General features: G+C 51.5%; 1 protein-coding gene across 1 annotated transcript in view; it reads left to right on the top strand.

The window, feature by feature from the left end:
* Positions 1 to 997: 997 nt before the first annotated feature.
* Positions 998 to 19,707, top strand: part of INSRR (insulin receptor related receptor) — a 31,873-nt gene continuing 13,163 nt past the window's right edge. Inside the window, exons 1-6 of the mRNA XM_028710807.2 lie at positions 998 to 1,477; positions 10,859 to 11,419; positions 14,885 to 15,200; positions 17,670 to 17,812; positions 19,128 to 19,272; positions 19,354 to 19,568. Coding sequence (XP_028566640.2) covers positions 1,309 to 1,477; positions 10,859 to 11,419; positions 14,885 to 15,200; positions 17,670 to 17,812; positions 19,128 to 19,272; positions 19,354 to 19,568 — 1,549 coding nt within the window. The 5' untranslated portion in view covers positions 998 to 1,308. The remainder of the gene's footprint in view (positions 1,478 to 10,858; positions 11,420 to 14,884; positions 15,201 to 17,669; positions 17,813 to 19,127; positions 19,273 to 19,353; positions 19,569 to 19,707) is intronic.

The following is a 19,707-nucleotide window of genomic DNA, read 5'->3' as shown; positions in this document are numbered from 1 at the left end:
GTGACTCAGCCATTCAGGCGACCGACAGAAACCTCATGTGATCTACTGAGCTAACTGAGCTGCAGAGCCAACCTCTGGGAGGGATCTGAGTGGGGATACTGGGGAGGGCGGAGGGGCAGGGCTGGGTTGGTGCTTGCAGTGAAGAGTCCCCCTGAGCACGTGCAGAGTGCATTGAACGGGGCAGTCCCCACGTTTAGGGATTAAAGGCATCCGATTGTTGCCTAGGGTCAGCAAGGTTGGCTGGAGAAGCAGAGAGCGGTCCCTGTCCTTGGAACAAATCTTAGCTCCACCTGTGAAATGGGGACTTTCTTCTGCTCTGTGCTCTAGACAGAAGAAGAAGGAAACCTCCTCCCCGAAAATGTTGGATAAGGAGCGTACGTAGCTGCCTTACACATACTGCATCGGAGCAATGGTCCATCCAGCTCCCCGTTGTCCACACACTTTCTGGCAGCCGTGGCTTTCAGGCAGGGCATCTCCCACGCGGAGATGGTGCCAGTGGGGACCTGGGCTCTGCATGCCAAGCAGCTGCTCTGCCCCTGAGCTTCCGCCCTTCCTCCCCAAACAGGAGGCGCTCCTGCCAGTTAGTGCAGCTGATCTTCTGCCCCCCCCCCAGTTTCCTGCCCTGATTCCCCCTCTGCTCCTCTTTCATTGGCGCCCCTTTTGAGCCCCGCTCTTCTCGCCTCTGCACCCCGTTCCTGCCCTGAGGTGCTTTCCCTGCTCCCCACCCCTCCTGATTGCCCCCCACTTTCTCTCCCTCCAGCGGCTGCTCCTCACTCCTTTCCTTATTTCCCAAACAAGAAAGGGAAGCCAGTTCCTCCGTCCAACCTCATCTTGCTCCAGTTGTCAGGCTAAATATTTTGAAGTAACAACCGAAAACAAACTGCTGGAACTGGCCCAGTTCTGGCTCTCCAGCCCTCGAGCAAGAGGCGGGCTGCTCCCCCCCCCCCCCCGCCACACACAACCACAACGGGCAAGCCGTGCTTGTGTGCAAAAGGTCCTGTGTTGCCTGTGCAAGAAAGCAGACGGGCTCCGCCCCTGAGCTGCCCTGGCGGGGGGGATGTGTCCGCTCTCCCTCCTTTCTCGGTGACCCGGTGCCGGACTCCCAGGGGGGCCAGAGGCTTCTGGGCAGTAGGATGGAGAGCAGCCGCCGCCGCCGCCCCCGGGAGGGACCAGCCAGAGCCCAGGGGCTGCTGCTCACCCCTTTGCTGTGGACCTGACCCTCTGTGGTGGGAGGGGGGGGGCCCATGAAAGAGAACCCCCGGCCTCTTGTGATTGAGAGTGGAGCCCAGCCAACGTTTCCACCCCCCCATGTTGCCCCCTCCCCTCCTCCTTTGCCCTCCAGAACTGGGGTGTTCATGGACCATGGAGCGGAAGGTGAAAGGAGGGAGCCCCGCTCTCGCCTTCTGGCCGGCCAAGGAAGCCCTGCTGATCCTTTGCCTCTTCTGGCTGGCTCCGCCTGAGCCCGTTGCAGCAGAAAGTAAGTGCCTCCTGCGCTGGGCAGCTGCTGGGTCGCTGGGGGGTGCAGAAGTGCTTTGCGGGGGGGGTGCCCAGGTGGTGCTTTGCTGCAGACTCAACTCTCTCCCCCCCCCTCCTCCCCAAAGCGTCAGCCCAGGTAGGTAGAAGCCTTCGACTTGCTCCCCTCACCCAGCGCCCTGCAAACTGGCCCAGAGCAGAGTTTGGAGATCTCCGATTCCGCGCTCAAGAGTTGGCCAGACAAACACCCGCCGTACACTTCCATGCGGGACTATGGCAGATAAAGGCCGGGTGGCCGGGGGTGGTTGTTGGCAGAATGTCTCTTATGGGCAGCTGGGGGTGCTGAGAGCCCCCCGGGCTGACTGGGTTCCGCATTTGAGGGGCTTGTCTGAGGGGGGAAAGAGCTTCCCTTTGGAGTGTGTTAATTATTGTAATAAAGGATCTCACTGAGCAAGAGCTCCTGGTATTTAACCCATCAGTTGTCCTGATCCGCTTATTAAGAATGATGTAAGGCAGGAAAACTCTTGACTGATAAACTAATTGCAGCTAGAATTAAAACTCCGCAAAAAACACACGAGAGCAGCTCCGAAGCCCCTGCTGGTGGTGAAACCGGCTCTCTGGATAAGATTTAAGAGAGGAAGAAATTGTTTGACTCATGTTGTCTTGAGCGTGTCATTTTGTCTTGAGTGTGTTCATATTTCTGCGTGTTTTGCTTTTAAATAGATGATTTGGCCAAGGGAGAGTCTCCTTTACTGATGTGTTTATCGTGTGTGTTGGCTGCTAGAAGGGAGAATTACTTTGTGTGTTTGTTTTATTGGTCTTCGCTGAGCTTAAGTATTAATTTTTTTCCTCTGGGGAAATTCAATAAAAAGTCTGCATCTGTACTGGAATTGTTTAAGCACATCTAAAAATATATATTTAAAACAATAAACTGTTTGCTTCTTGCTTGCTGCCCTGGGCTCCTTGGAAAGAAAGGGTGGGTGCGTGAGTGAGTGAATGAATGAATGAATGAATGACTGTGGGCACCTTAGAGACTTAACATATTTATCATGGCCTAAGCTTTCATGGACAACAGTCTACTTTGTCAGATGTGAGCGGACTGTAATCCACAAGTGCACTTATGCCAGACTTTGGCAACCTAGTCACACAATAGTTCTCTAACTTGGGTCTCCAGCTGTTATTGGACTACAGCCCTTGGCGTCTACCTACCTGTGCTGTTGTGGATAAAGTGAGGACAGCAGGTGTGTGAGGGAACAGGGACCTAAGTATCTTGTGTAAACTGGCCGGATTTATAGGCCAGGCACACAAAAGTAACTTTCTCTGTTGGCAAACAGAGCATAACCAAAACACAGAGGTTCTTGCAAAGCAGGTTGTGTTTGGCTCAACTGAGGGAAGAATTTGCCCCACATAAGAGGGGAAACCACCCCTCAGCCCCCAGCCCATTGAGTCAGGAGCAAAAGGTTGGAGGAACAGATGGTCTGATGCTAGTAAGTGGCAGCAGGGCACCCTGGAAAACGGCAGTTGTGGGGATTTAACAAGACCCCCAGCAGCAGAGCCAGCAGTGGGCAGAGAGGGATCCCAGAAACCAGGCTGTGTGGCTCCTAAGCCCCCCAGGACCCTCAAGTTTCACAGAGCTGCAAACTGGAACTTACCCTGCTCTTCCCAGCCCTGCTTGAGTCAACTGGTGTATAATGAGGTCAACCCAAGCCCCTCTTCCCACTTGTGTTGCCCAGAAATTGGTATTATTCAAATGTAATTGCTCCCTCTGGCAATGAAGGCAGCACACAGCCATCATGCCTAGCTTCCCTGAATACGGTGGTACCTCGGGTTACGGACGCTACAGGTTACAGACGCTTCAGGTTACAGACGCTTCAGGTTACAGACTCTGCTAAGCCAGAAATAGTACCTTGGGTTAAGAACTTTGCTTCAGGATGAGAACTGAAATTGTGCTCCAGCAGCGCGGCGGCAGCAGGAAGCCCCATTAGCTAAAGTGGTGCTTCAGGTTAAGAACAGTTTCAGGTTAAGAACGGACCTCCGGAACGAATTAAGTACTTAACCCGAGGTACCACTGTATGTCTACTCCTCTTTTACAACTGTTGGCCATAACTTCCTCTTGTTGGAGAGAGTTCTGTGGTTTAACTGCGCTCTGTGCAAAGAAGTCCTTCGTTTTGTCAAACCTGAATTTTCCAATAATCAGTTTCATTGGGTGTTCACAAGTTAAAGATTCCCCGCCTGAAACCCTGGGGAGCTGCTGCTGGCCAGGGCAGATATTGCTGTACTAAATGGGCCCCAGTGATCTGACCAGGGCCGGATTGAGGTTTGATGTGGCCCTCAGCTCCTGAAGGTAATGGGGCCCTTTATATGACCAGCTGTCCTTTGTCAACAACAAATTGTCGCTGTTTTTCGTGTTGAATATATACTATATGGTAATTTATGGACCTAATAGGTATCTAAAGCCATTTGCACATGCAGAATGTAGGCACCCTATATATAGAAAGGAGCAAACCAGTGATATTTTAGGGAGCAAGTGGGGCCCATTACTTACATCATAGGAGCCCACACAACACAAAACACTGTTGCTGTATGTAAGTTTTATTTTATTTGTTTTTATCATATTTTGGAAATGTACATCCATTTTTTCCCTTTAATTTTTTTGGGGTCCCCCAAGAGAGTGGGCCCCTAAGCTAGAGCTTGTTTAGCTTATATGTAAATCTGGCACTGGGTCTGACGTGTTGCAAGGCAGCTTCCTCTGTCCCTAGACCCTGCTGCCTGAGAGAGCCTTTGGGGGGGGGGGGAGAAGGCGCTTCCTGTGCCCCTTTGCTGGATTCCAGGGGCATAAAGGACTGCAGGGAGGGGAGTCACAGGAGGCCTGGGTGGCAACTCTCGAGGCAGCAGCAGGAGAGCCCTAGACCAGAGATGAATCTTTGTGGGTTGGTGGGGGGCAGCTTCCAGCTAACTCCAGGTGGGAATGGAGACATGGGAGAGGAGGCTGACCCTCGCCCTAATGGGGCCAGGAGGATCACCTTGGAGTCCAGCCAGGCTGCCCATTGTTAACATGGTGCTGGTTCTGCCTGGGAAAGCTCAACGCAGCTCATGCCCCAAGCACTACAATTTTAGCTAAGGAGAAGCCCCGACCCCGTCCCCACCAGCCCACTGGGATGGTGGTGTTTAACTGAGAAAGCTGGCTGAAAACCTTGCCCTACCATTAGGCAGAGTGAGGCGGCTGGTGCTGAGGTGTTGGGAGGACAAAGCTGTGGACTCTCTGCAGCTGGTCAATAGGCGCCATGATAGTCTTTATCAGATCACAGGCACCCCTGCATAGGGAGAAGGCTGCCTTCTTCTGAGTCAGACCATTGGTCTGCCTGGTTCAGTACTGTCTACGCTTTGTGGCCGTGGCTTTCCAGGGCTTCACACTCAGGGTCCTCTCCCAGCTCTGCCTGGCAATGCCAGAGGGAATTGGACCTGGGACCTTCTGCATGCCAAGCAGCTGTTCCACTGCTGAGCTCCTGTCACTCACAAAAACCCACATCTGAAGAGAGGTGATTGCAGCTTCTAGTCCACTGTGCCAGGAAGTGTCTCTGTTCTAGGCATGAGCTTGCCTTGTCCAGCCATCTTTCTTCCGGCTCCCTGGGCAAGCCAGAGTCCCGGCTGGCGCCTGGTGGTCTCTGAGGGGAGCTGGGCCCCCCCTTTGCTCCCCTTCCCTTGTGCCTCCTGAGAGCACCAGGCTGATCCTCTCTTGTTGCCGGGTGGAGTGTTTGGGGTTTGAAGTTTGCGTTTACAGAATTTAGCCCCGGTGTTTATAGTAAATGTCAGTTTGGACTGAAACGTTGCTCTGGAGGTGATAATTTGGCTTCAGGTTTCACATACACACCATGAGAGAGGAGCATGGGCAGCGGCAGCAGCGGAGCCACGCCAAGACAGGGGCTCCTTTGCTGCCCTTTGCAGCCACAGGGGGGGGGCGGACTTCTGAGCAGGTTGTCTATTTCTGCACGTTCCTGGGGAAGCCTTTTACACGAAGGGGGTGGTGACCAGGGCTTTTTGTCAGCCGGAACTCTGTTCTGGCACCTCTCAGGTGGGCGCCATTTGCCATTCTAAGAGAATGAGAAAGGGGTGCATGGTGAGTTCCAGCACCTCTTTTTTCTAGAAAAATAGCACTGGTGGTGCCTACTGGGGATGGGGCAGCATCCTTTGACCGCCCCCACTACCACCTGGGGCAGGCGATTTGCAGCCAGTCCTGAGGCCTTGCTGACTTGCTCCAGTTCAGGGCCAAGAGCGCCTCAAGCCCCCGTGTGTGCCAGGTGGGCAGGTAGCTCTTTCAAAATGGCCCCTCACCTCCCAAGCACCACCCTTCCCTTGCCATTTTGACAAGCAAAGCTGGAGGATCCCTCCCCGGTTCTCCTCACAGCCCCCCCCCCCCCCAGTGAGTGTTTTGTCATACTTAGCAGCAAACACTGAGATATCAAAATACTGTGAGCAAATATTTCCCGTGGCTATTCAGACCTTCCGGAACAGAAACGGAACTGTTTAAACAGGTGATCAAACAGGGCTTTTCCCCTGGACATGATGCCTTCTCCTCCACATCTCTCTGGGCTGCTGAGCATTGTAAGGCTGCTTGCCTTTGTCCATGTACCACAAACGTACCATTAGCCGGAGAAAGGAAGCAGCAAGTTTGGGCAGGTGCCAGATTCTCCTTTTGTGAAAGATGGAAGCTGAGCACTTGGGAAGCTGCAGCCCCGTCGCCAGGAAGCCCCTCTCAGGACCATTCGTTTTCCAGCCACTCGTAGTCGTCTGGACAGCAAAGCAACTGGGGAGCTTTTTCAGGGAGAGGTTAAAGAGCCACCAGTTCAAATGCTTGGCAGCAGAGCACATGATTTGCACACAGGCGTTTTCAGTATGGTCTGGGAATGCCTCCTGTTTCTGAAACCCCGTGGAGCAGCTGCCAGTCAGTGCAGACAATGTTAAGCAAATAGATCTAGGTAAAAAGCAACATTTTATGTTTCTACTTAAATGGAAACTTTGAGGAGTGTCACCTTGCTTTATTTTTAGTGGGTGGCTGTGGTCAGTGGGACAGAGTCCCTGGCTTAATTTGTGGAAGGAGCCTTGCAGAGCGGTGGGCAGCCCTCCCAACGGCTGCACTGGGGCAAGGTCTATGGGGAAGAGTTGCTGTGATCTCTAGGCCTGCACTGTTTCGGTTTCTTTGAATAAAGAGTCAACTTCACTCACACCGGCTGTTTTATTGCTGTCTCTGGGGCCTGACTTTAGCCTACAGCTGTGGGCTGATGCTAACAAACTGCATACAGCTGCTGTTGGAGGGGAAGAGAGTATATATGGTGATATCCCACTTAAATATTTTTTAAATCCCACTTTCCAGCCCCAGAAGGGGCCAGAGCAGCTTGCAGTTCTCTACCATCTTAAAAGCCGTGACACCAAAGGAAAGTGGCTGGGGAGGGAGGAGGAGGTAACAAACCCAGGGGCCAGATTTTCTGTAAAGTGGATCAAGCCAAGCTCTTGGAGCCTCCTTCTGGGCATGGCTGTGGCGGCTGCCATGATGAAATTTACCGCTGGTGGGAAGCAGGCAGCTGTCTCTCTTTGCCTTGCTGTTCGTGTTGCCCAGGAGGAGGTAATGAAAATGACCTCTGAGGGCCTGCCCCCACCTCCAAGTAAATACTGGCATCCGGGGACAGAGATTAGAGCTGGGCAGATGCCAGGCCTCCTTCTGTGGTGCCCTTCCTCTCTTCCTTCCTTATCTGCCTTTCTCTGGGGAGAGACTGGGACCAGCCTCTCGCCCAACACCAGGGAGCCTTGAAAGGCAGCCACTGCCAGGGGCCCGAAGGCTGCTGCAGAGGACAGGAGCAGGTGTGCATTTGCAGCAGAGCCACAGTGTGCAGCCTGGCCGACAAGAGCCAAGCCAGGATCCCCACAAGGCCCACCTCTGCCTTGCAGAGTGCCAAGGGGAGCGGATGGCAAACCTCAGACTGAAAGTAAAAGGTAAAAGGTAAAGGTACCCCTGCCCGTACGGGCCAGTCTTGCCAGACTCTGGGGTTGTGCGCCCATCTCACTCCATAGGCCGGGGGCCAGCGCTGTCCGGAGACACTTCCGGGTCACGTGGCCAGCGTGACAAAGCTGCATCTGGTGAGCCAGCGCAGCACACGGAAATGCCGTTTACCTTCCCGCTAGTAAGTGGTCCCTATTTATCTACTTGCACCCAAAGGTGCTTTCGAACTGCTAGGTTGGCAGGCGCTGGGACCAAGCAACGGGAGCACACCCCGCCGCGGGGATTCGAACTGCCGACCTTTCGATTGGCAAGCCCTAGGTGCTGAGGCTTTTACCCACAGTGCCACCCACGTCCCTCAGACTGAAAGTAAGACTTCCTTATATATATACAGTGGTACCTCAGGTTACAGGATGAGAGCAGAAATCGCATAGCGGTGGCCCCATTAGCTAAAGTGGTGCTTCAGGTTAAGAAGAGTTTCAGGTTAAGAACAGACCTCCAGAATGAATTAAGTTCTTAAGCTGAGGTACCACTGTATATAAAAAACCTTCTTAAACACCCAAAATTCATAATAAATCACTTTATGAAGACCCAGTGCATTTCAGAGAAACTGCTTCAACTGTCAGGCATCACTGGGATCAGACTGTGTACAGTACTTACCATAAATAAAAGCACCACTTGGTTTTTTAAATACAGTGGTACCTCGGGTTAAGAACTTAATTTGTTCTGGAGGTCCGTTCTTAACCTGAAACTGTTCTTAACCTGAGGTACCACTTTAGCTAATGGGGCCTCCTGCTGCAGCTGCTGCCACCGCCGTGCGATTTCTGTTCTTATCCTGAAGCAAAGTTCAGGTTATCCTGAAGCAAAGTTCAGTGGAGTCTGTAACCTGAAGCGTCTGTAACCCAAGGTACCACTGTATAACCTCCACCCACCCACCTCTTAGCAATTTACAACAATATAAAGCATTAATAATAACAATATTGATTGCAAATAAAGGAAAAAACAGAACCTCAGAGTGGTTTACAAAATGATTAAATGAGAAAATTAAGAAAGATGAAAGATTTCCAATACTTTAAAACATGCAAGAAGTTAAAATACTAAAACAGATTAAAAAATTCACAGCAGCATTTCTAAGCACCTGGGTAGGCTTGTCCAAGCAATTTTTTAGCAGGAGCCAAAAAGAGCCCAGCAGAGCCCCCTGCTTGATCTCAATAGGCAGGGAGTTCCAAAGTGCTGGTGCCACCCTAAATGACCTCGTTCATTTATTCATTCATATTAAATTTGTATACTGCCCTTCCTCCATAGTTCTCAGGGTAGTTCACAGTATAAAAATACAAGATAAAAACACAAAATAGATAATAAAAACAAGAACAAACCAAGAACCCCGTAAATGCAGAACGGCTACTGCGTGGCCCCTGTACCAGTGCCAATTCTGCCGAGCAAAGCAATTTAGAGGACACGTGGGATAAAGCTTATTTTAAAGCTTCTTGTAGGGTTGTTGTTGTTTTACTATAGTATTGTTTTACTTTTCTGTTCAATGTGTCTTGCTTGGCCACTGTGACAAGAGAAATACGACTAATGGATCCATAAGCCAAGCTGCTTCAGGGTCTGGGAGGAGGGTTTTCCCTTCCATCAGGAGCAACAAGACGGGCGTTGAAAATGGGGCGTCTGGCCCAGCAGGGGTCTTGGGCCTCTCCCTGGTGGAGGGTGTGGGGAGAGGAGCAATGGGGCGTCTTTGCCGTCTCTTTTCCTTGTAATTCCTGTTCTGTTTTCAAAAGCGCATACTGTGCTGTCTTGTTTCAGGCCACCCCAATCTCTGAGCGCTGAGAGATCCCAGGGGTTTTGGATGCTTTCCCAGAGTTCGTGTTTCCCTTTGGAATGAGGCACACAGGAGACTGCGGTGTCTTTATGATATGTGGCTTATTTACACATATATACAAACTGAGCCTACACAGGAGGGGCTCCCAGCCTCCAAACCCCCCAAAGGTCTTGCTTCTTCTTCTCTCACAGCCTTGGATCCCATCAGAAATCAAACACTGCTTTCTGAGCCTCTCCTTCCTGCTTTACTTCTAGCACACACCATAGCAAACTCTGCTGTAAAACTCAGGCATTTTCCTTCTAGCTATCTAAGAGTTGAAATAGGGCCCCCACCCACTTATTGTCTGGCGCAGAGCCCCCTTTCCTTTGTTCTCTTAATGGCCCATCACCCAGTCAGTCAGGAAGCTTGCCTGGCTTCGCTTTAACACTTGCTGGATCCAAGGATTAGAGGGGTTTGGCCTAGAACCTAGAACAATAGGTTAGGAGAAAGCCTGCATAAGCTCCTGTGTATTAGTGAAAATAACATAAAATGCAGCATCGGGGGAAACTAGGAGAGTTTAGTACGGTGCTTTTAATGATTGTTTTGTCCTGCTTTTTAACGGTGAGATATATGTCTCATCTGCCCCCTCTTGTGGCCAGCTGAGTTGGCAGCATATACCGTATTTTTCGCCCTATAGGGCGCACCAGCCCATAGGGCACACCTAGTTTTTTTGGGGGGGAATAAAGAAAAAAATATATTTCCCCCCCCCCCAGGCGCGGGGCTGGGGCGGGGGAAGCCCGAGCTTCCCCCAACCCCAGCCCCCAGAACAGGCTGCTATCCGCAAGCCTTGGGAGCCCGGCGGGGACTCCCGCCGGGCTCCCCGGGCTTGCGGATATCTGCCTGAAGCACAGGGCATGCTCTGCTGCGCTCCCCGGGTTTCGGGCTGCAGGCTGCTGTCCGCAAGCCTTGGGAACCCGGCGGGAAGTTGTGCTGGGCTCCCAAGGCTTGTGGAGAGCTGCCCGAAGCCTGGAGAGTGAGAGGGGTCAGTGCGCACCGGCCCCTCTCGCTCTCCAGGCTTCAGCGAAAGCCTGCATTCGCCCCATAGGACACACACACATTTCCCCTTCATTTTTGGAGGGGAAAAAGTATGTCCTATAGGGCGAAAAATACGTTAAATACTTTTCTAAATAAATAAAGTGCTTGTGGGTTTTCACGTGGGCTTAAGAACTGTTGTGGAAATGGGGTGAGCTGAATATAAGATTGGGAAAATGGGAAAGCAAATTTGAGAGGTCTGTCCATCCCTGTGTCAGGCAGAGGCCCTCTGAGGAGGTTGGAAAGAGCACCCTCTCCTCCTGGGCCATTCACACAAACAGGTGGTGGAAGAATGTTGAGATTCCTGCATTGCAGGGGGCTGGACTAGATGACCCTGGGGCTCCCTTCCCACTCCATGAGTCTGGAGCCTGAGGGGGGTTTGTGTGGGTCAAATGCTGCAGTCTGAAGAGAGTCCTGTGTGCTGGAACAGTGCGGGAACGCAGGAGCTGTTCTTCATGTCCTGGTGACTCATTTTCTTTCCCCGCCATTCTCCATTTCTCCAGTCTGCGAGAGCATGGATATCCGCGTCGATGTCTCCCAGCTGCGGAATCTGGAGAACTGCACCATCATCGAGGGCAACCTGCAGATCCTCCTCTTGTTCACCACCAGCAGCGAGGATTTCCACCCCTTCAGCTTCCCCCGCCTGGTCATGATCACGGAGTACCTCCTGCTCTTCCGCGTCTACGGGCTGGAGAGCTTGCGCGACCTCTTCCCCAACCTGTCAGTCATCCGGGGGACCAGCCTCTTCTTCAACTACGCCCTGGTCATCTTTGAAATGCCGCACCTGCGTGACATCGGCCTGCACAGCCTGACCAACATCCTGAACGGCTCCGTGCGCATCGAGCGCAACCAGGAGCTCTGCCACATCTCCACCATCGACTGGGGACTGATGCAGACCCCCCACGCCCTGGAGCAAAACATCATCTTGCACAACAAGCCCGCGGAGGAGTGTGCCGACGTGTGCCCGGGCATCCTGGACGTGGAGAAGCCCTGCGTCCAGACCCAGACCAGCCTCAAGGGGCAGCTGGAGTATCGCTGCTGGACCTCCAGCAACTGCCAGAAAGGTGGGGTGACCCAGGTCCACCCTGGGCGTGTGGTGCCTGCGGCGGCCTTGCGAGGGGCTTGTGAATGGCTGAGCTTCGCAAGGGAGCAGAAGGGCTTCATGGCTCACTTGATTCCCATGGTGCTTCAGAAAGAGCTCCTTGGCACGAGAACAGCAAAAACAACAGTTAATCCAAACCCAAATACAATTTATTTATAGTCCATCAGCCACAAATCCAACAGTTATCATATAAGTAGCTGTTGCCGAGGGCAGTGGAGAATCAGGACCCAACAAGGCAGGGTGGGGCGAGGTTGCTGTGGCTTTAAGAGGGGATTAGGCAAATTCAGGAGGACAAGGTGGTCAATGGCTGCTGTGGATTTTGCTGGGTTTTGAGAGCACAGGTCCTGCTGTGGCTCTCAAATGAGATGGCTGCCGTGGCTTCTTGCCATGATGCCTCTGCTCCTCTGAATATCAGGTGCTGGAAACCACGGGAGGGCAGAGGGCTCTCGCACTCGGGTCCTGCTTGCTGCCTTCCCACAGGAAAATGTTTGGCCCCTGTGAGAACAGGATGCTGGGCTAGAGGAGCCCCTTTGGGCCTGCTCTGCAAAAGTCATGCCTGTGTCCTTTTAACCCCTTCTTTCCACGCTGCCGCTGCCTGAGCTGAGAGGGCCCATTCCCCTCTCTCCTTACACACTGAAGTTCCTCCCTGGCTGGGCTCAGGGCTCCTTCTGCCGGCACGGCTATCTTGGGAGCCTGGCTATTTGCCACAGGTGTGGCTGGCATGATCCGGCCTGGGAGCTTCTGCATAAGTCTCCTCAAAACAAGGACCCAATAAACGTTGTTCTTTCCTGTGTTTACACAGAGGAACTATTATTAGGAAACAGGTGCTTTACTTTTTAATTCCTTTGTGGCCTATTTTTAGGAGCTCTCCAAAATTGGAGGCATGAGGTGAGCAAGTGAGGTACTCTGGTGATGTCACTGGTTTCCCTCTTGGGTGCTTGCGTTTCTCGCCTGCCCTCTAGCGCCTGGTTTTTTAAAAATGCCACCACAGAAGGACAGATCCCCAATTCTGTTCATTTCCCACAGGAAGTAGTGATGACGACGGTGACACATTTGTTTATGCCCCACCTTTCCCCGTAATGGGGCTCAAGGCAGCTTACAGATAAAAACAATAAAAAGCAACAATAATTAAAAAAAAAACATGGATAGAATTAAAACTATTTACGTATATAAAATCTGTTTAAAACATATAGGCGGCAACCATTTCGCAGGAGGGTTTTGTTCCCGGCCCCTGCACGCGTCGGCAGAGCATGTCTATGCATGCCCCGTCCTGCCCCCCATTCTGCCCTCTTCCAGTTCCAAAAAGATCTGCACATTGGTGATTGCGCATCAATTGGACACTCCCCAAACGGTTGTCACCTGTGCAAATAATTACAATACAACAACATGGCCCCAGCCATTTCAGTAAAAGCAGTCTGTTCCCAAAAGCACGTTGGAAAAGGAAAGTCTTTGCCTGCTGGTGGAAGGACAGCAAAGAGGGAGCCAGTGCAGCTTCTCCAGGGAGGGAATTGCAGAATCTGGGAGCAGCCACTGAAAAGGCCCTGTGATGACTCCTAGCTTGGCCTTAGGCTTCAGCCATGATGGCTATTCTGGAAACCATGTGCCTCTGAATAATACCAGTCACTGGGAGTTGGGGGAGGGGGAGGTTGCTGTTGCTTTCAGGCTGCTGTGAGAACAGGGTGCTGCACTGAAAGGGCCCCCTTTGGTCTGATCCCACAGGCTCTTTCTCTGCTGCTGGTCCAGCGTTCCCAGCATCACCTTGGCGAGTTTCTGGACCCTTCCAGGCTCCTTCAGGATTCCTTAGAGAAATGCTCTGGGCTGCCAAATGGCAGAGCCGTAGCCCAGCTGATCTGTGGAATCTATTCTGTGTGGGATAAACTTGTCTTTGGAAAGGCAGCAAGCTTAGGCCAGTGTAGCATCTAGTAAGTGAACCAAGAAGAGCTGCTCCTTTAGAATCCGCCCTCCATGCCCTCCTGGGCTCCTTTGCACTGTCCTTTGGGGGAGACCCCCCCCCCCCAATCAGCTGCAGCCCTGTCTCACCGTTGTGAAACTCTCATAAAAGTATGTGAGTCTCCTGGGCTTGTTTGCTGTCAACAAGAGAGCTGCTAATGAAATATACACTGCAAACAGGCAGATTGTTATCGTGCGCATGCCGCTGCCTCCTCCAGCTGCCTTGCGCTCTCCCTCTTGGACGGGCCTTTGGCCTCCTCCTGTCTCGCTGGGCGAGGCGGCCAGCTGTGCCTCTCAGGACTGCAGTGTAGATGTGTGGCGTTTCAAGAGCTGCAGCTGAGATTCCCTCTTCTGCATCACTGTCCAGCACCACCTGACCGACCTCCTGCTGGACTGGACGATCTCTAGGGCAGCGGAGAGGGTGAAAGAGGCCTTTGTGCCTGAGCCAGGAGGGCTCCTCTGGTTCATTGGCTCATTAACAGACTGGTACAGGTTGGGAGGTCAGTCTGTGGTATGAATTAAGATGATCCATACAAACCCAAATGTCTATGTGCCAGTAAATGGAGGCAACTAGCTTAAATTATGCTTGGCGAGGTTGCCTCCTCCTGCCTTGCTGTTTGCTGTTTCCACAGAGCTGTTAGCTGAAGCTTTAGGATTTGAAATACTAAAAAGTGTTAAGACAGGGTGGAGTTTACTCTCAGTTTATAGGCTGATGACATCAGAAACAAGGCAGGAAATAAAGCACTACATTGTGTTCTGCTGCCCCTTGTGCATCCTGCCGCCTGAGGCATTCACCTCTCCTTGTCTGATGGGTGGGCCGGCCCCGACTTCTAGGGCACCTTTCAAATTAGAAATGTTTTTCCAAGGTGGCATAATAGAATATTACTAAAACAAAGCATAAAAGAGAATGGAAGTCAGTCATATGGACACTGGGCCAGGGCCAGGCTCTCAACTAAACCAATACCCAGCTTGCTTTTCGAAATTCTCACTCCTCCAATGCTTATACGGTAGACTTGCAACTCACACAGAGGTTACATTAGAGATAGCAAATAAAGCAAATATCATGTATAGTCAAAACACATTGGGTGCAATGTCAGGTCTTTCTGCTCCCTTTTCAATTTTTCAAATTTTTTTTGAATGCACACAAGTTAACTGCACGTAAATTGCGGGTCTACTGTATTAGTGAAATATACACACAGAAATGTGTGTGTAGTGGAAACATACAAAAAATGAACCGGCTAAGGAGGGAATTGTTTGCAAAGGGGCATACAAGCAAAATTGTGTACAAAATGACATATTTTGGGTGAAATGTGTGCAAAAATGCATCTGATTTTCATGTGGATCTGCAGACATGGGTGTGTGTGGAATAAGGGGAGCTAAAATGAAGATTGGGGGGAAATGAGAAGCTGAGGGGCAGCTCTCCCAGTGCTGCTGTTGCCTCCCACTCCAGCGTCCGCCCCCTTTCTCTCCCTTGCAGTGTGTCCCTGCAAAGCGGGGGGTGCTGCCTGCACCAGCTCCTCCGAGTGCTGCCACCGGGAGTGCCTGGGGAGCTGCCGCCGCCCGGGAGACAGCCACGCCTGCACCGCCTGCCGCCACTTCTACTTCAATGGGCACTGCCTGAGCTCCTGCCCGGAGCTGACCTACGAGTACGAGGGGTGGCGCTGCGTGACCGCGGAGCACTGCGCCAGCCTGCGCAAGGTGTCGGAGAACCCCCGCGACTCCTCCAAGTTTGTCATCCACCAGAGGCAGTGCCTCTCCGAGTGCCCCTCGGGGTACAAGAGGAACGAGAGCAGGTGAGGGGGCCAGCCGGCCCGCCCCACACTTTTCAAGGGCCTGAGAGCTCAGTTGTGTTCTGCCAAGTGTTAGACTGATCAGGTCACTTCAAACACTTTTGCCCCAGTTTTCACAGAGTCATAGAACTGTAGAATCAGAAGGGACCCCAAGAGTCACCTAGTCCAACCCCACGCAATGCAGGAATCTCAGCTAAAGCATCCAGGACAGATGGCCATCCGACCTCTGTTTAAAAACCTCCAAGGAAGGAGAGTCCACCACTCTCGCGGGAGTCTTTTGCACTGCTGAACAGCTCCGAATGTCAGAAAGTTTTTCCAAATATTTAGTAGGAATCTCCTTTCTTGCAACTTGAAGCCATTGGTTTGAGTTCTAACCTCCAGAGTGGGAGAAAACAAGCATGCTTCCTCCTCCAGGTGACAGCCCTTGAGGTATTTGAAGATGGCTCTCCTGTCTCCTCTCAGTCTCCTCTTTTCCAGGCTAAACCTACCCAGCTCCTTCAACCATTCCTCAGAGACTCTTCTTCCTCTTGGTTGCCCTCCTCTGCACACCTTCCAGCTTGTCGACATCTTTCCTAAATTGTGGTGCCCAGAATTGGACACAGTATTCCAGGTGTGGTCTGACCAAGGCAGAATAGAGTGATATTATTACTTCCCTTCTTTTGTTGCAGCCTAGAATAGCATTAGCTGTGTTTGCTGCTGCATCACACTGTTGAGTCATGTGAAGCTAGGGGTACCAAGACCGCTAGATCCTTTTCACATCTGCTGCTAGTAAGCCAGGGGTTCCCCATCCTATATTTGTGTATCTGGTTCTTCTTGCAGAATCTGACATTTGTCCCTATTGAAATTCATTTCTTTAGCTTGCACCCAGTTCTCCAATCTGCTAAGGTCATTTTGAATTCTGATTCTGTCTTCTGTGGCATTAGCTACCCCTCCCAGTTTGGTGTCATCTGCAAATTTGATGAGCTTCCCCTCAATTCCTTCATCCAAGTCATTTATAAAGATGTTAAACAACAACAGGCCCAGGACAGAACCCTGCGGCACCCCACTGGTCCCTTTTTTCCAGGATGATGACCAACCATTAATGAGTCCTCTTTGGGTTCGGTCAATCAACGAGCTAAAAATCCACCTGACAGTTTCCTCATTCAACCCACATTTACCACTTGCTTGTTCTTCCTCTCACTTCGGGCATAGCTGAAGAAACCTTTTAAAATTATTTTCAACCTCTCTTGCAAGCCTGAGCTCATTCTGAGCTTTAGCCTGCCTGACCTTCTCCCTGCAACTGTTGGCTTCACGTGTACACTCTTCCTTTGTGATTTCCCCTTTCTTCCATTTTGTACACATGCCCTTCTTAACTCTCAGCTCATCTGAAAGCTCCTTATGCAGCCACACCAGTTTCCGTGGGGGCCTCAATATTTCTCCTTTTAGAAACTCCCATCCTACTTGGACTCCCTTCTCATTTAGTATATCTGACCACGGGATCACACCCAGTAGCTCCTTCAGCTTTTCGAAACTGACACCTTAAAGTCCAGAATGTGTGTCTGACTACTTCCGCCGAAGCAGAGTCCACCAGTTTCTGAGGGAGCCCGTTCCACTTTCAAAGAGCTCCTGTCATCAGAAAGTTCTTCCTAATGTTGAATCAGAATCTCATTTCCCATCCATTCATCCTAATAACAAGTGCAGGCTACCCACAAACTCACATGGCCAGGGAGAGGAAATGTGCACCGTCTGGGTCCTGCCCTGCCGGCTGTGGGTCTGCCTGGCTGATACTGTGTGAGAGAATGAAAGTGTGTGAACATGAACCCAAAGTTGGTTCTTTGTGGTTGCTGTTGCTGCCCTGCTATCCATTTAAAAGACATTCCTGTCTGTCAAAGAAATCCTGGGAACTGTTAGCTATTTGCGAGAAAAAATATATGCCTTATGCAGATAGCTGAAGATAAATCTTTTTACTTGACAGGTTGGCTACAGTCAGTGGCGTAGCGTGGGTTGTCAGCACCCGGGGCAAGGCGCCCCCTAACCCGTGGATTTGCGCCCCCTAACCCGTGGATTTGCGCCCCCTAACCTGTGGATTTGCCCTAACCCCAGATGTTGCGCCCGGTGCGACCGCCCCCCCCTGCACCCCCCACGCTACGCCACTGGCTACAGTTGAACCACAGGTATTATTTACAGACTCCTGCAGACAGTGTCTGCCAGTCCCCTCCCTCCTCACCTTCCCAGTCAAGACAGAACTCCCAGAGAAAACCCGCCAACTCCCAACTGCCACATCCTTTCCCCATTACCATTTCGTCTTTGCGAAATGCAGTTCCAATAATGAAATTACATTACAAATAGTAACAGGAAGTGCGGTTTGCCAAGGGGGCTGAGGGATTCTTTGGGGGGAGGTGCTGCTTCTGAGGCGCGAGGGATGGAAAGAAGCCCCTCCCTGCGTTGTGGGTGCATCATCCCCAGGTCTCTCCCCCAACCCCCTTCTTTCAGCATCTTCTGCCACAAGTGTGAGGGGCTTTGCCCAAAGGAATGCAAAGTGGGCACCAAGACCATTGACTCCACAAGGGCAGCCAGGGACCTGGCTGGCTGCACCCTCATCGAGGGCAACCTCATCCTGAACATCCGCCGGGGAGGTGAGTGGCTGGCTTTGGGCCCCAGGGTGCTGGGCGCTCCAGGGAGGGAGGTCTGGCCTCTGCCCACTGAGGGACTGAATCTTTAGAGGGATGACTTGAGGGGTGAGCCTGCCATGCATTCAGATTTCCTCAGATTTAACTCGGGGGGGGGGGGGGAATCTATATTCTTTTCCTTTGCAGCTGAAGGACCATTTAAGGACCCTAAAGCTCAGCACTGGCACCCCACAGGGATGTGTGCTGAGTCCCTTCCTGTACTCGTATACATATGGCTGTATTTCATCTGATCCATCCACTGTAATTATTAAGTTTTCAGATGATACTACCATAATCGGTCTAATTACAGGTGGAGATGAATCAGCATATGGGGGGGGGGTTCAAAAAGTATCTACATGGTGCCTAGAGAATAACTTACACCTAAATATTAGCAAGACAAAGGAGATGGTGTTGGACTTTCGGAGGAAGAGAGGGGAACCTGCCCCATTATATATCAGGGGTGGTGGTGTGAAGAGAGTCTCTTCCTTTAAATTCCTGGGAGTTTGCCTTAGTGAAGACCTCACTTGGAAAAGCAATGTAACTCAGGTGGTTAGGAAGGCCCAACAGAGACTCAACTTCCTCAGGGTCTTGCGAAAGAACAATGTTAAACAACAATTGATGACCTTCCACAAAACAAAGTGTCCTCTCATATTGTATCACAGTGTGGTACGTTGGCTTGACAGCCACGGACGAAAGTCTCTACAGAGGGTGGTGAACACAGTACATGATATCATGGGCTGTCCCCTGAGCCCGCTAGATGACATTGCAAGGGATCGTTGCCTTATGAGAGTGAAAAAAATTCTCAGGGACGATTCACACCCCGGCTAGCACCTCTTTAATCTTCTACCCTTGGGCAGGAGATAAAGTATAATCAGTCATGCCAACAGGCTAAAAAACAGTTTCTATCCATGGGCTGTTAGGCTGCTGAACGGAAAATAATATAGCGCAACTGACTTTCGGAGTTGGTGTGTTGTGCGACAAGCACAGAGTACAATGAGATTGAGTGTTTGTGTGTGGGGGGGGGGGAGGCTCGGTTAATTTCATTGTATACAGGTTGTACATTGAAAATAAAGGTATTATTATTATTATTATTATTATTATTATTATTATTATTATTCATGCCAGTTAGGAAGCCACCTCCCCTTTCTTGGGACAGGTTTTTAAAAGAGTAAAAGAAATGTGTGTTGAAAGGCATAAAGTGCTTGAAGAAAGAACACAGCACAGCACCAGGCAATCATTTCAAACATGCAAAAGCCTAGAAGCTGCTTCTCCCTTCCTACAGATAACCTGGCCTCCGCCCTGCAGGGCAGCCTGGGCCTGATTGAGACCATCACAGGCTTCCTGAAGATCAAGCACTCCTTTGCCCTCATCTCTTTGTCCTTCTTCAAGAACCTCAAGCTCATCCGAGGGGACTCCATGGTGGACGGGTGAGTCATGGGCAAGGGCACGGCTCCCCCCCACCCCCGGCAGGGCGGGCTGTAAGACACCCTCCTCCGTCTCGCCTCCAGGAACTACACGCTCTACGTGCTGGACAACCAGAACCTCCAGCAGCTCTGGGACTGGAGCCACCACAGCCTCTCCATCCCTGTCGGCAAGATGTACTTTGCCTTCAACCCCAGGCTCTGCCTGTCAGAGATTTACCGCATGGAGGAGATCACAGGGACAAAGGGCAGACAAAACAAAGCAGAGATCAATCCCCGGACCAATGGCGACCGAGCCTCCTGTGAGTTGCTCTGGGGGGCAGAGGGCTTGGGGGGCACAGCATCGAGGGACCCTGGTGGGCACCTCGTAGGCAGAAATGAGGGTAGCAGTGGCAATCGGAGATGGAGAGGGGGGTTGCCCCACAAGGAAGTTGGGGTGCC

This window comes from Podarcis muralis, chromosome 16 (genome assembly GCF_964188315.1).
Source record: "Podarcis muralis chromosome 16, rPodMur119.hap1.1, whole genome shotgun sequence".
NCBI lineage: Eukaryota > Metazoa > Chordata > Lepidosauria > Squamata > Lacertidae > Podarcis > Podarcis muralis.
Note: the sequence above shows the minus strand (reverse complement) of the source record. Positions and strands in the feature narration are given on the sequence as shown.